Source organism: Coccinella septempunctata, chromosome 8 (assembly GCF_907165205.1).
Source record: "Coccinella septempunctata chromosome 8, icCocSept1.1, whole genome shotgun sequence".
Lineage (NCBI taxonomy): Eukaryota > Metazoa > Arthropoda > Insecta > Coleoptera > Coccinellidae > Coccinella > Coccinella septempunctata.
The window spans coordinates 18,398,991-18,414,092 of record NC_058196.1 but is presented as its reverse complement, the minus strand read 5'-3'; the positions used below and the strand labels follow the sequence as shown (position 1 = coordinate 18,414,092).

Genomic DNA, 15,102 nt, shown 5'->3' with positions numbered 1-15,102 from the left:
ATATTCGTGATGAAACACAGATTTGGAAGTGTTATCAATATTTTTATTATTTGAATATATCGGTTTAACGATATATACCTACCAAATTTGTGGTTACCCATGAGCTTCATTAAAATATTCGGAATGAAGCACAGATTTGGAAGTGTTATCAATATTTTCATCATTTAAAATACAAAACTAATATCAATTACTATTTTGAGTGCAAATTGCAGTAATTGCACGTGCACTCCTTTTCTTTTCGTTTAGAACTACTGTCACAAAGCGTAACAATGAACTACCCGTACCGTAGATACATTGAACTCTATGGGAACCCATAGAGTTCAATGCGTAGATACGAAGGATTGAACTACGAAGTTAACCCAATACACCACTCATTGTCGTGGTCGTTAACACATCAGATCAACGATGTGCGACACATGGAAAAATATCGAAATTTGATACTTCGAAATAAATATCGATAGTCGATAGTATCGGAATTCGAAATATCGACGATATTTATCGATTATTTTTTTTAAAAATATCGATATTTCGATATATCGATATTTTTCGCCCATCCCTACTGTATATTAGTGTTCTATGCTGTCACCATTGAACTAAAGGGGTGTGTTCATATGCGTATGGTCATGCTCAGAGAGCATACTCTGAGGAACTAAAAGTACGTTTGTGAACGCTTCGGGTAATCAGAGCAAGCTCTGAGTAAGTTTGTGAACGCAACCAAGAAAGAGTTCAATGACTGTCACAGATATACGACACAATTTTCTCTATGATTTACATTGCAACATTTGACAACTCACAAGTCACAACCACAACACAACCTCTAAAAGCTGGAGAAGTAATCTCCAAATTCGATTATTTTTTCTTTAAAGATGCATTCCCATGTACATCCTGGTACTCCAATTCTTCAATGGTCTCCAGACAAAACGCATAGTGATCGCGAACGGTAAAACATTCAAATTGATATTGATGATTTTTACCTACCGAATATTTTCCAGATGGATATGTATTTATCCAGCTTACATAAATAGTAAAAAAACAATACCGCAGGGACGTAAAATAGCTAAGGATAAATGTGTTGAAAATCCCACATACCAAGAAATCAGGGATGTTTTATCAGCCACTGGGTTTTTAGTTGGTGTCGAAAACAAATGTTTTTCTCGCGAAAGAAGCAAAGAATTGTTATTCAGAGGTAGAATAAGGGTACAATTAAAAAACAATGATGGCACTCCCGTGAATCCTGACTATCCTACAAGAGACAGTCTCTTGATTCATTTAGGTGAAATGATTCCAAAACTTAAAACTCGTAATGTTAAAGCTGCAGGTGACCAACCAGCATCTAGTAGTTCTTCTGGTAAAGGGAAAGGAAAGAAAGGTCGCCGTTGAATCCATTAAAATTTAAAAAGATTTACGTTATTCATTACCAATAATTTTCCATAATTATAAAAAAGCATATGTATTTGAAGACATGAGATTTATAATAAAGGACTCATTGATGGTTTATAATAATAATTTATCAAACAAAAATATAACGAATAAAAACATATTTCACAAAACAACTCAAGCTATTTATGCAATCAATAAAGAATGCAAATGAAATGATTTCAAATGAGTTTATGCTCTGAAAGGCTGTCACATGTAGGTGTATGATGTCATTTATATCTCATGGTTAACCTACCCCTGAGTCTCAAGACTTTCTCGCCACATTTCATCTCAAGTGGGCATACACTCAGCATCTTAGTGAAAATCATATTTTTTTTTTGGTATAACCAGTGGCGTCAAAGACAAACTTCATCCTTTCCTCTTGAAGGTTGAGATTCTGAAAAATCATGCCGAACATTATACTTTGGAAAAAAGGTACTATAGACCATAAACCTTCTGAAATATCTTACCACTCTACTTCTTCAGAATATTCTTGTCTTGAAGGTTGGGATTCTGAAAAATTGAACGATTACATTTTATACAATAGTTATGGAAGACTACATACCTTCTTTTATAGCTTGAGAAATTGCTCTTTCCGTTTCTCTCAAAACATTTTTTCCCTTTTGTTTTCGATACCACTTTGTTGGAACCAGCACCCTCAAATCTTCCTCAGAATCTACTAAAGCTGATGCTATACTTGGTGACTCTTTGAATAATTGATTCAGTAAATAAAGAAGGTGGACAATAAAATATAAAGACTCCATACCTCCTTCTTGGATGATGTTTTAACACATGTTTCAATACATGTATCGTAGAAGAATATGTCTTTCTCATTTGGATCAGCACAGTATTCTATCAAGAAAAAGACAAGCATTAAAATTAAGTTGAATCACTAGGCACTATTACCTGGTAAATTGAGGGTTGGCAATGAAAATCTCATTAGTTTTTTACTTGGGTCAAACAATCCTTATGGAAATGGTTCTCGCACACCAAATATAATTGAGGTTGGCGTGACTGTTTTATTTCTTTCCTACCGATTCTCTCTAGCCATATTTTTTGAACTTTTTCAGTTCTCGGTATATGAAAGCTATCCAAAATTAAACATCAATAATAACAAATAATGAAATTCACTCGAGAACGGCTTTCTCAGCCGTTTGGCGGGTGGGGCAGTTTCAATTTGAGGTGTTTTAACCACCTGGGTCTTCGTAGATACATTATAAATGTAAGGGGTCTTCTTTGTGGGGCTCCCTTCTTCAGAGTATTGGAATATGAGTTCTCATTCTGTTGCTCTTTTGATCCGACAGGCCTTATTACCGGCACCTACCTTACTGCCAATTCACAATGATGTTAATGGTTATGGTAATGTTAACGGTGAGCTACAATGTAAACGCTTAAATAATAATAAATAATAGAGCTACTACGATACTGTTCACATCAATGTTAATGTCAAGCGTAATGTAAATGATAATGATAAATATTTCTTAAATTAATTATTATTTAAGCGTTAACATCGTAGCTCACTTTTAACACTACCATTACCATTAACATCATTGTGAATTGGCAGTAACATATAATATGAGAAATATCACAAAATTCAAACTTACAGAGATATGGAACTTAATATAGTTTTCAAAAACAAAATAACAACTAATTTCTACAAAAAATATATATATTTATACTATTTCTGAACGTAAAATATCACATTTCATAATTTCAATCACATTATTGAGTAGCCTGCAGTATGCAGAATAATAGAGTGGAGTGCCGTTACACTGTGAATTGAGAAAATGTAGGGACCCACGGAACATGCATCAGTTTAAAAAAAAAACTTTTGCATCAGATTCCTCATAGTCTGTATGAGGAAGTTTACCCATCAAAAATCGTTGCTTCTTTCGAAATCGTCAATTTTTTTCAAAATATATAGTCATATTAAAATGGGTTGTAACGTGGTTTACTCGGAGAAAACTTATCTCGAGCGCCAGCTATTCTTTTCACTAGGAAGAATAGCAAACCTATCAGAGTAGCTGCTAGTCGGAGACAGAGTTCGCTGTTATCTAGGGTGGTAGCGATAACGAAGTAGTCAAAATCAAATTATGTACCAGTTTATTCACACCTTCACGGAAACTTATTATATATACAACGGAAATATGTGTAGGTATGAAATATGAGCGAATCGATCAGCAAACATACATTCGGGAAATTCGATCCGATCACGAGCACTTCATAAAGTTTATACCGGGTACAGTGAAAAATCAACGGTTTTTAAATAAAATGCGCCAACCAGAACTGACGAAATGGATACTAAGGATGACCTCGCGAAGTGAAATGACTTGCTATACGGTATCGGGATGTAATTAATTGTATTTCTCCAGAAATGAAAGAAACACAACCAGGTCGGATCTACTCGAGACTTTTATTCGCTACCCCAAGGGCTACGCTCCATGACTGATAGCGAAGAAAAGGTCTATTTTGAGCGCAACTACGGGATTTCACTGACGACGAGCCGTACCTCTTATTCTCTACCCCAAGGGCTTACGCACCATGACTGATAGAAGTGAAGATATTTGGAATTCAACACTTATGACCCGGGAACGCGAACAGAGGGGTTGACGGGACTTCCTCTTCACTACCCCAAGGGCTTACGCACCATGACTGATAGCGAAGGGAAAAGTCAGACTCGCGAAACAGGTTAAAGTACGGCAAAGATAACAGAAAGTGATACAGTACAGCAGTGTCAAAGAAGTACCCGGTGTAGGTCTAATAAAGAAACTGAACGGTATAGACGGGGACATACCTCTTTTATTCAAGGCACTCGCGGAAAACAAAAAATAAAAATTAATTTCTAAGAGCACTACCCTCGTAACAAACAATTTATTCTGAATTCTTTGAACGGCTTGTCGTGCACACAATCAAAGTCGAATCGCATAGAAAAGAGAGTACAGAGCGTAAAAGTGACAAAAGAGACTAAAGAGTAAAAGAGACCGTCGCGGGGGAAAATCTGCTTTTATAGGCAACCCAACAAACATTTATCGTCGGTAAATCGTCGGCTGTGTGCTGTTACTGCTGGCGAAGTGCGTACTGCTGTTACACATCATCGGACCTTTGAAGATCCGAGGACATGGTTTACGCTGCTGAAGATGTGGCGAAACATGAGCATCTAGCCAGCGTCGGCAAAACGCTGCTGTTAGATGAGCAACTTCTTTGCGGTTTATATTCATCGGATCGGTTGCGGTTAGATGCATCTTCAGCGCTTTTTACCCTTAACATAAGGTCAAGCTGTACTATTTAAATTTCGCGGGATTTTGCATAAGAGCTTCCAGACAATCTAATTTCCGTAATTCCGTATCGAAGCGTTATTTCATTCAGGCGGCGTACGTGTGCACGTGTTTCGAAGATAAAAGAGTTTTTAAGAGTAGGCTATTTGACGAAATTTTTCTTTCTGAAAACTTCCTCTTTGTGTTGTGTTGTATTAACATAGTAACAGTGATGTCCCAGGGCAGGTGAGTACAAGAAATCAAATTAAAATGGTATTTCTATTTCTAATAAACGTCGGAGTAGGCGTCAGGAATATCATCACGTGAAACAGAGAGTTCTCGAAATATTAGGTCCAAGTAGTACATCATCACCATCATTAGAACCGAGTACTTCAACGATCTTTTGAGATTGCATGTAGATAAAAAAAATGCAGAGATAGAAATGGATAAGAACACCATCAAAATAAAAAGGTACGAAGAATTGAAGAAATTCGATGCTGATATACTTATATATGATCTAGAATATTTGAAAAAATGTGTAGGTAGAATTATGTATCTACTCTTTTGGGATATGCTTTCAATTTTTGGTTTTGGTCTTTTTTATTCTAGAGAAAAAATTCTACAATTTGAAAGACAGAAAAATCTATATATACAAATATTTTTCAGTTGTCCAAATTTGGCCTCAACGGGGGTAAGGACGTAGCAGAGACAACACGCAAAATAATCTAACTCATAATAAGCCATGAATCAAGAATTTCCCTGAATTGGTCGGGTGGGAATTAATAATAAAAATGGATTAGAAGCAATGGCGAATATTGTTGAGCTTAATCATGGTGAGTTTTCATGTTGTATTGATCGAAAATGTTGACATTTTTGAATGTAAGGAAGTTACTTAAATTGAATACATATTTTGCATGTTGACATATATTTAATTAATTTAAACACATATAAGATGATATTCTATATGAAATTCAATAATTTATTTTATACAAATAATGAAATTCTATTATCCAGGATCTGTAAGGATAAATCCTATTACAAGAAGTGCCACTGATGTGGAAATGAATCATGTAATGAATTGGCTTCGCAATGCCGGTGACAGAGCAGGGGGCAGATTGAAAAGAGCGGAGGAAAAAGAAGCAGGCTATAAAATGAGCAGTGAATAAATATATACTTTTTTTTTTCAAGTAAGCTAGTCGTTTTTATGTGTTCTTTCAACCTACAAAGTATTTATATATGTATAATATTATATGAGCGTTATATTTAAGTTGTTTGAATATATGAAGGTTCTTTTCAATTGGCTGTATAAATTGTCTTGCCCTAATCACAATAGAAGTGTTGCAAGGTTTCAAAAAATATTTGAAGAAAAAATAGATCTCCTTCAACATGAGAAATGATTCCGAGATTTCATAAGAAACATTCAAAGATCAGAAATTATTGATCAAATAATTCATATTTAATTTTTTTTGGATTTGCCAATTTCTACCAACGATTCTCAAATTTTCAGGGGCACCTTAGCATATTTACTTGGCATTTCTTTCTAACTCTAGTACGAATTCAATTTTAGCATCGTTAAGTTGGTATTAAGTGTCTCCTAAAAGTTGATGAGACAGAAATCGTACATGAGTAGTAAGAAATGTCACGTAAATATGCTTAGGTGTCCCTTAAAATTTAGAGATTGTTGGTGAGAAAGAGCATTAGTATTGCAGGTATGTATATATTATACCGACGTTGTACCGATTAATTGGAACAGCGTATTCCCAGCATTGTCTAGACGTTAAGCCGACGTGGTGCCGATCAATTGTAAAAGCATTCTTTCAATATTTTGTAGAAGCTGAACCGACGTCGTAACGATTAATTTGAGGAGCGTATTTGAAGCATAGTCTAGACGCTGAACCGATGTGTTTTTGCACAGTCGAATCGTCACCGGATCTGCGGTGTGCAGACTCTGCAACATGTCGGCTCATAGTCCGTCGGGCGGCTGTCGGCCGATGTGACACTATTTGCAATATACCGACTCTAACATCGCAGCACTAACCCAACGTTGGGCCGAGTTAAAAATGTTTGCTGGGAAATCCCCCCACACGTTAAAAAACTGAAAATTCCAGAATGCGACAAGAGTGGAAAAACGTCGTCAGCTCCGGTTTATCGCATATCAACATCAGAAAAACGTCAAAATCTTCAACGGTATGCAAGAAAAACAACGTTAACCACAGATAAACGGTTTTTTATATTTACTCTGCCTATCGGAATGAATGTATTCAGTACATTCATTGAGAACTAAATATTTTCGAAGGCGGAAATATGAAATGAAAGGAATGCACTAAAATGCATGCAAAATTGGATTGAATATTTATTATTAGATTTCATCTATAAAATTTAATATAAGCAAAACATCATCCTGAAAGAATTGATGTATATTAAATATATCTCCTCCAAAAATAGAATAATCATAATAAAATACAAATTACAATTACTATATGATTACATTCTCACTCTTTAAATATTTACTAAACCGCAGGTGCGAGTACCAAAAGTCAATTCAAATTCTCCTAACGGTGATGAAACATACAAATTAAAAAGAAAGATTAGTCACTCATTTTATGCGATCGTGCGTAAATAATATCCAGTTTCTTGTGAGGTGGTGGGGTTTGAACAGGCCGAACATTTTTCAAGATGTTGAAGTTCTCACATGGGGTAGATTTGAGTTCTCTAAAATGTGCAACCTGTGGAAAATGGAAGAAAACAATCAAAAATTTTCAAAGTTTGGTAGTACTTTTTCAATTTGACATCAACTATATATCTATTTGCCCATGTCCTAAGGATGAATAAAGTATTGAATTAGGGCCAGTTTGCACCAGTGCCCCTTGACAGAAGTACCTACTTAACCAAGCGTCGTTTAAAGTTAAGGAACGCTTAAATTTATTCCCAGTTGTATGACTGTGGCTTAACGGAATCTAAAGTGAGAGGCCCTTGAGTTTTTCTAACTAGTGATATTTCAGTTTTTCATTCGGATGCAACTTCATGATAGTCCAATGAAGTCATTTCATTGGCTGAGCTCAACCCAGCATGGCTATCCAAAGGGCAAATCAACTACAACAGCTGGTTACAACTTTGTCCAAGCAATTATTTACTAACTAGAGAAAGGAAATTATGCAGTATGAATGCTCCTGTATCTATCAAAAGCATATGACAACCTAAATATGGAGATTTTGTTGAAGAAACCATGGGTGTGCGGAATACCAGACCAAGCATATAAATGGCTGGAAACTTATCTTGAGGAAAGAAGACAAAACCCTTTTTTCCTGCTTTGAATCCATAGCAAAATACGGTTTCGTCCTCTGGATTCCTGCTCAGATATAAAGCTAACTTTTGCAATTCAAAAACGATGAGCAATAAGGTCCATTACAAAAATGAAATTAAAAAAAAAGTTGCTGACAAGTCTTCAAAAAACACAAAATCCTCAATGTAGATATATGCCATATACATCTATGAATGCTTGATATTTGTATTACAACATATCGGTGACTTCCGATTTGAAAAGAGTCACAGCTATTCAATGAGAACCAACGACATCATATACTATGGACTTACATTCGCAGAAAACTGAACTCACTACAGATGCATCAACGTACCAAATAGACTACAAAGACTTAAATCACATAAAAACTTCAAGCGAGAGCTCAGGAAGTACCTTTTTATATAGAACCCTATGCAATACAAGAATATCTTGATTAAAATTGAATTAGATAAAATTGTTTTTTTTCGGCACAATTTCTTGCAGTTTCATGTTCCTTAGAAACGTAACCCTTAGAAATAAAGGAGCTTATTTATTTTCTTTCTTTTTCATGGTATTCCCTGTGTTCGGAGTTGAGTTTTTATAAGTAATATGTATAATAAAATACTCACTTGTTGCCTGTTGACGTGTATTGGTGTAGGGTACAAAATCCAGGTGACTGACTCTGTATACGGTTCAGTTGTTAGAGATCCTTGGTAGGTATAATATCCTTTACATTTGGCCGCTTCATTAATCCATGTCAGGCAGTCTGGAAATAATGCTTCATTGTCATTGGAGTTGTATATTATTATTCAACGAGCACAAAATGTGCTGCAAGTGAATACTGTGGAGCATACCAGTGGGGCATAAACATTTTCAGCGAGTAGAATTCTATACTTCTTTTTTCAAATTGTTTTCCCACACCACCAAGTATAGTTTATTGGGATTGAGATCCGCAACAAAGATTATAGACTCTATAATCTTTGATCCGCAAGTGATGCGGACGATGAAAAATTCGAAGACATTTTCAGTTCAAGGGTCATTGAATATTTGTCGATTGTAGGAAAAACCAATTTAAATAATTGCCTCAATTACTTTTGTTTCAGTGAAAGATGTTATTTTTGACTCGATCCTACATAACTCTACTACATGCGTATGTAGTGTAGTGGTAAAAACTCATCTTAGCGAATTCAATTCAATTTCAATTCAGTTTCTTTTGAGTTTTTGGTTTGAGACTTTCGTTATTGATAACCAATTCGCTTATAACGGTTGAAGGTCAGGTTGTTGGAATAAAAACCACTTTTCAGACCATTGCCGACATGTTTCGATTTTATTCTAAAATCTTCTTCAGGGCTCTAAAATGAATTACAAGATTTTTTAATTAATAACACTTATAAATAAAATGTGTTGGAACATGCAATGGGACAATACATCAGTACAACAAATGAATAAAAATCACATTAATATCTGCATATTACAATGCATAGATAAATTCTAAATTGAAAATACGAAAATTGAGAGAGACATTGAATATAATTCAGCTCAGTATACCTATACATTTTAATGTTAAATCAGGTACCTGTATACTGAGCTGAATTATATTCAATGTTTCTCTCAATTTTCGTATTTTCAATTTAGAATTTATCTATGCATTGTAATATGCAGATATTAATATGATTTTTATTCATTTGTTGTACCTACTGATGTATTGTCCCATTGCATGTTCCAACACATTTTATTTATAAGTGTTATTAATTAAAAAATCTTGTAATTCATTTTAGAGCCCTGAAGAAGATTTTAGAATAAAATCGAAACATGTCGGCAATGGTCTGAAAAAGGGTTTTTATTCCAACAACCTGACCTTCAACCCTGTTAAGCGAATTGGTTATCAGTTTCTTTTGTTCATATGGACTCTTATCAGGTATGGGGTATCGGCCACAAACCACAACTCGAATAAAATGAGTACTTGATTTGAATACTTACCTGAGGCAACTTCCGTGGTTGTATTTATTTTCTGAATCTTCTTTACGCCCTCTGTGATTTTGTTGAAGCAAGGATGCTCGTCGTCGTCTGTCGCATGAATGAAGAAGGCAACAACAGCTAAACCATCATGTTTATCGTGAGCTTCGTTAAAACTGCTATATTTCTTATTGTAGTGGACTACGTGAGCTTCCATTGAATATCTGAAAAAAATATTCTTTATGTTTAAAAGGACTCAAGGACCAATTTTATTGGTCCCAATAAAACAGTTAAAACTCATGTTGTGTCATTCGACAATCTCTATATCTTTTGAAAGATTTTCGGGATAGTTGCAGATGCAGATTTTAACCGCTAACGCGATGAAGTTAGGGCAAGTTGAATTCTCAATGAAACGCGCTCCAGTCTGAATATGAATTGAAGTTTTTGGACTAATCAATTGTGATGATGCCTGTCGTTTTCACAATGAAGTACCATATGTTCCAAAGTTTCCTCGTTACCACAATCGCATAAGAGATTTTGTCCAGCACCGATCTTGTGTAAATAAGAGATGTATGTTACAAATTTTCACTTTTGGCAAAAATTTCCAAGAGCACAAACAAATCGTATCACACAGTTTGGAATATATCAAATATCCCACTTTTCTCAAGCTTTTTTCGTTCGTTTCCCGTAAGTCTCCAGGGCAGACATTGTTACCTGGGTACTGCCGGTTATTCGACTCTGTTTGGTATATTACTCTGCCGGCGAGACGCAGCGTTTAGACAATTAGACCATTTTCGGCATTTTCCGAACCCTCTCAATCAGCTCTTCATCCCTAGAAGCAAGCTGGTTTCTCCCACTTGTTCCTTATAGTATGGTTGTTTTACGAGTAAACGGACAAATGAAAACCGTGAATAGAGGACATTGAGATGAGTTCATAATCACCTCACCCTCTTATGGGTGCCTTTAGGACCTACACTTTCTTTATACAGGGGGTTTTCTAAAGTTTCTCAAATTTTGTTTTTCTATAACTCCTGAAATTCTCGATGGATTCGACTGAAAATTTATATTTAAGTTGAATTTGTTAGTTTTAATGAAACAAAACATTGAACTCCGACAAAAATCAGGATTGGACTGAATTTATTCAACTTCAAACTCATGAATCACACCTTGTGTGTAGTTTTTCATCATAATATCATGTCTCGAAATAAATGAATCATTGATATGCCAGTCCCACCTATCGAGAGCACTTCATGAAAATGGATTTAGAAATTCGAAATTGAAATTTTTTCTTCAACAAATATTCTGTTGAATGTATTCAACAATTATAGTCTAATCGATTCTTCAAAATTGTCATGTTTAGTTATTGATAATACACAAATATAAAGAGAAAAACAATGCTCTCTTGAAATTAATAATTAAAAATTGATCTTCAAAATTAATTTTTTTATGTACAACTAGTTGTCTGAAGTAGGATTCATAATAAATGCTGGAAATTACGACCTCCAGCCAAAATACATGTATTCTACGTTTCTAACTGGATTTCAGAAAAAAAATAAAAACTCGGAAAGGGGTGGGCTGAGGAAATTTTGTTATAAGAAAGACCAATCTTAATTTCATACGAGCATTCAACTCCTCAAATTTTTCGCAGGAAATTAAGGAACAGCTTGCATATTATATACTTTATAATACCACGTAGTAGAGCTGCATTTATGCTCTGGAAGGTCAAAAATCATATCCACATACTGAGTGATATTTTAATCCTGAACACTTTAGTAATATGTCCAAGGAAGAGTATTCATCTCTTCAAAAGCTGATGATTCTTTCTAAGTATAAGAGCCAAAATCGAGACTAACTATACTTCATTCAAATTTATTTCAGCAGTCGGTTGGCCATGAAATAATTTTCTCAAGTTTTTGTAACTAGAACGAAGTAAGGTTGGCACTCATGAAATGTCGTAAATATCATAACGCCGTTGCCGCAACTAATATTTATTTTTAATTTTTATCACGAAAATGTCGAAAGTGATTGAAAAAAGAAACAGGGTTTCAGAAAGTGCTATTTAGAATTCAGGTCCGCTCATTCAAATAGTTATACCCTGATATTCTAAAATCCACAAAACTTCAGACGGTAGCGAACATATTCAATGTAAGAGAATTTATATAATGTTTCATCCGAATCTAAACGACTTATATTTCAGCTGAATATTTCCACAATCAGAAAGATTGTGAATGAAGAGGATGACAAAGAATTTCTTTCTATTGGGAGACCCAAAAAAGTGGTGGCATTTGAGAATTTTTTATTTGAGTGAAGTAATGCGAAAAATTTACCATAGGATTTTCGATAAATATCATCGGAGAATAAGTTCCCCAAAATGGATTTTTCTTTTTCATTTGACTTGTTCTATACAATGTAAATGTCTTAAGGTACTAATAAATACCTAATTAATATTATTACATCAATGTATTAAGATGAATAGCCACAAATACGCGCAAGTTGCCCTGTTACTTGTTTATTCATGTGAAATTTTTGTTCAACGGTGAAGTTTTGCATCTTAACTTGAAACTGCCTTTAATTCCTTTTACTTATATATTGATGCAAGATGATTTTTGTTGAAAAATTTAACATTTTGTAATTATCTGTTAATTCCTTCGGGAGATACCCATTCCCAACAACTGCATCATATACATTTCATCTTCGGGTTAATATTTTTGAAATCTACAAATGATGTAAGCCAAAGAAGATAACGAACATTAACTCTCCTCAAGCTAGTGCATATTATGATATTATACTGATCTCTTGTATTTTCCATGCAAATAACTGGATTTGGTATGCCTTCAAACATTTTGTATAAACTTCAATTATGTTCGTCACATATTTTCCGAAGAGATTCGACATTGTGATAAAATACGTAATAACAGAAATTTTTATGTAGAACGGGCAACATAGCGTTGATTTAAAACCCAAAAATGTTTGACAAGCTTCATGACCCCACATTTTCGTACTGTACAGAGTGAAATGTGTCAAATTTCCATGGCCAACCGACTGCTTAAATAAAATTGAATGAAGTATAGTTGAACCTATATTGTTTTCATTACAATATATATTATAATACTCCCTCATGAAATATTTTTTATATAGATTATAATCATTCCAGTTCTGTTATATTAAATTAAATCAGAATTTTCAAGAATCTGCATACCTTATACTTTTCCACGTGCTTCTCTTTTCCGCCTATAATCCCTCAATTTTCCGATCAAATCTCCCAATAAGGAGTTTATGTTATCCAAACTTTGAAAGCTCTCTCTTTTGTACTTAATTCCACTTGACAACGAATCCTCAAGATTATTTTTCTCAGAAACAGCGTCTTTCGAATGTGGGTCGTTTGAAGAACCCGTTATAGCAGACCTTTCTAGTTCAGATGCAATAATTGATGTTATCAACCCTAGGAGTAAAACAACAAAAAGCTTGAATGAAAACATTGGAAAATATTGCGTCAAAACTGACGTTAACATAAATTATAATGCCGAAACGACAGTTATATCTCGAAAGGCGATTTGAGTTTGCTATGGAAAATGACAGATTATCCATGAAATTGCGATTCGACAAAGGATCTTTCTGCAAATAAAAACATAAGCATAGGAATACCAAACGACATAAGCTTAAAAAGCAAAGATTATAGAGTAGAAAGATAGGAAACGAAGCGACTAAATACAGTGACTCTTAGCCTAGTTGCACACACACCAATTTTGGACGGCCGGTTTTATATCGCTCGTCCAAATTCCAATAGTAAACCACGTGTGGGAACGGGACCTTGCACATACGCCGACCACTGATCGGTGACGGTAAAATGCCGGTGAGAAACCGTCCAATACCGGCAATACCGGGATGTAGTGGCGTACTTGACTAAGTACACGTTTGTACAAGCACCGATTGTTCACCATTGAACTCAAGAAGGAGTTCTTTCTTTAGTTCAATGTTTTTTACCGACCATTTCAGTCGACTTTAGTTGGCTGATCGTTCGGACGGTAAAAATCCGGTGGTCGGTAAACAACATTGAACTAAAGAAAGAACTCTTTCTTGAGTTCTGAAATGGTATATGAAAACCCTCGATTGAAATGAAGACAACGCGAGAAAACTGCGTCAAACGTAGTTCCGTATCTTGTTTTTCTTTATATATTATACGTATTCATTCTTCCTTGTCGAATTCAGTGTTCTGAGTTGAGCTCCAGTTAAGATGATCGGCTTTTTTAACGTCAGATCCAATAATTGCAAACGTATATAAAGTCTACGAGATGAATTTTTCAGGCTTTCTCTCAATCGTTTGGAAACCCTTCAACTTCATTAGTGGTTGAAGAGGCTGCTTATCACTCTATCTATCTCACTTTTTTATTAAACTTCGGTGAAAAATGAAGAACAATTTGACATTCCAAATTTTAAGTACATCATGTCTAAGATGTCTAAAACACTGGTATGTCTACTTGTCACTTTTAGCAAGCATCAACATCAACATTTCAAAAAACGGGGATATGGGATCAGTTTCATGGCGGCGCCACCATGTCATTTGTTTCGTTCTATCCTTGTTCTGCCAAAGGAAGTCCAATGATACTCTCTCGTTTTATTTTGTTTCGCGTTGATATCGAATATCGATCAACGAGTTCAAAATATGAACTGGCCCATTTTGTCAGCTATTCAGGAATATTTGTGATTTACAGTTTGATTTTCGTTGTAAAAACAAATCTGTAAATATTTCAACACTATCGAATAAGGGTACGAAGGAGTATTTACTGTTCTTATTCAAGATAATTTCCGTTTGACAACTTGAATTCGTGGGGGGGGGGGGTAATTCAATATGATTTTAATAAATAATAAAACACATTTGATTTGTCAAATATCCAATATATTCAGTTGACGGAAAGGGAATTTTCACTACATCTACTCAGGAAGAACATTTTTGAAGAACAGACTCGAATGGATTAATGTATTTCTGATCCTCAATAGATGCTCACAATTTACATTACGTATTTCCGATACAGTTCCAGAAATATTGCTGAAGTTGCCATAAAACTTAGCTATATCTGTCCCGAATGTTCGTTCATCTGATTTGCTTCTGCTTCAAATTCCAACAACACCGAATTCTTAGCTATAATAGTTCTTGATTGTCCATACAGTAAACTGAACTTATTGAACGACATGTTG

General features: G+C 34.8%; 3 protein-coding genes and 1 long non-coding RNA gene across 6 annotated transcripts in view; 2 read left to right on the top strand and 2 right to left on the bottom strand.

The window, feature by feature from the left end:
* Positions 1–798: 798 nt before the first annotated feature.
* On the top strand, positions 799–1,495 carry LOC123318761 (signal recognition particle 19 kDa protein). The gene is made up of 2 exons (XM_044905492.1): positions 799–940; positions 993–1,495. Exons 1-2 carry the CDS (start codon positions 867–869, stop codon positions 1,378–1,380), a joined length of 462 nt encoding a protein of 153 aa, XP_044761427.1. The 5' UTR covers positions 799–866; the 3' UTR covers positions 1,381–1,495.
* A 387-nt stretch (positions 1,496–1,882) lies between these two features.
* LOC123318350 lies at positions 1,883–2,710 on the bottom strand. The gene is made up of 4 exons (XM_044904960.1): positions 2,323–2,710; positions 2,183–2,268; positions 1,982–2,123; positions 1,883–1,929 (listed from the first exon to the last, which is right to left on the bottom strand). Exons 1-4 carry the CDS (start codon positions 2,354–2,356, stop codon positions 1,883–1,885), a joined length of 309 nt encoding a protein of 102 aa, XP_044760895.1. The 5' UTR covers positions 2,357–2,710.
* Positions 2,711–4,879: 2,169 nt separating this feature from the next.
* Positions 4,880–5,818, top strand: LOC123319076. Of its 3 annotated transcripts, none has more exons than XR_006538447.1 (3): positions 4,880–4,916; positions 4,975–5,503; positions 5,685–5,818. It is a non-coding gene; the product is annotated as an uncharacterized LOC123319076 (long non-coding RNA). The 3 variants fall into 3 exon arrangements; XR_006538446.1 differs by lacking the exon at positions 4,880–4,916 and having other exon boundaries at positions 4,944–5,141; positions 5,337–5,503; XR_006538448.1 differs by lacking the exon at positions 4,880–4,916 and having other exon boundaries at positions 4,944–5,208; positions 5,337–5,503.
* A 1,191-nt stretch (positions 5,819–7,009) lies between these two features.
* Positions 7,010–15,102, bottom strand: part of LOC123319075 (carbonic anhydrase 7-like) — a 38,551-nt gene continuing 30,458 nt past the window's right edge. Inside the window, exons 4-6 of the mRNA XM_044905923.1 lie at positions 9,931–10,130; positions 8,580–8,716; positions 7,010–7,396 (exon numbers count right to left, since the gene is read on the bottom strand). Coding sequence (XP_044761858.1) covers positions 7,259–7,396; positions 8,580–8,716; positions 9,931–10,130 — 475 coding nt within the window. The 3' untranslated portion in view covers positions 7,010–7,258. The remainder of the gene's footprint in view (positions 7,397–8,579; positions 8,717–9,930; positions 10,131–15,102) is intronic.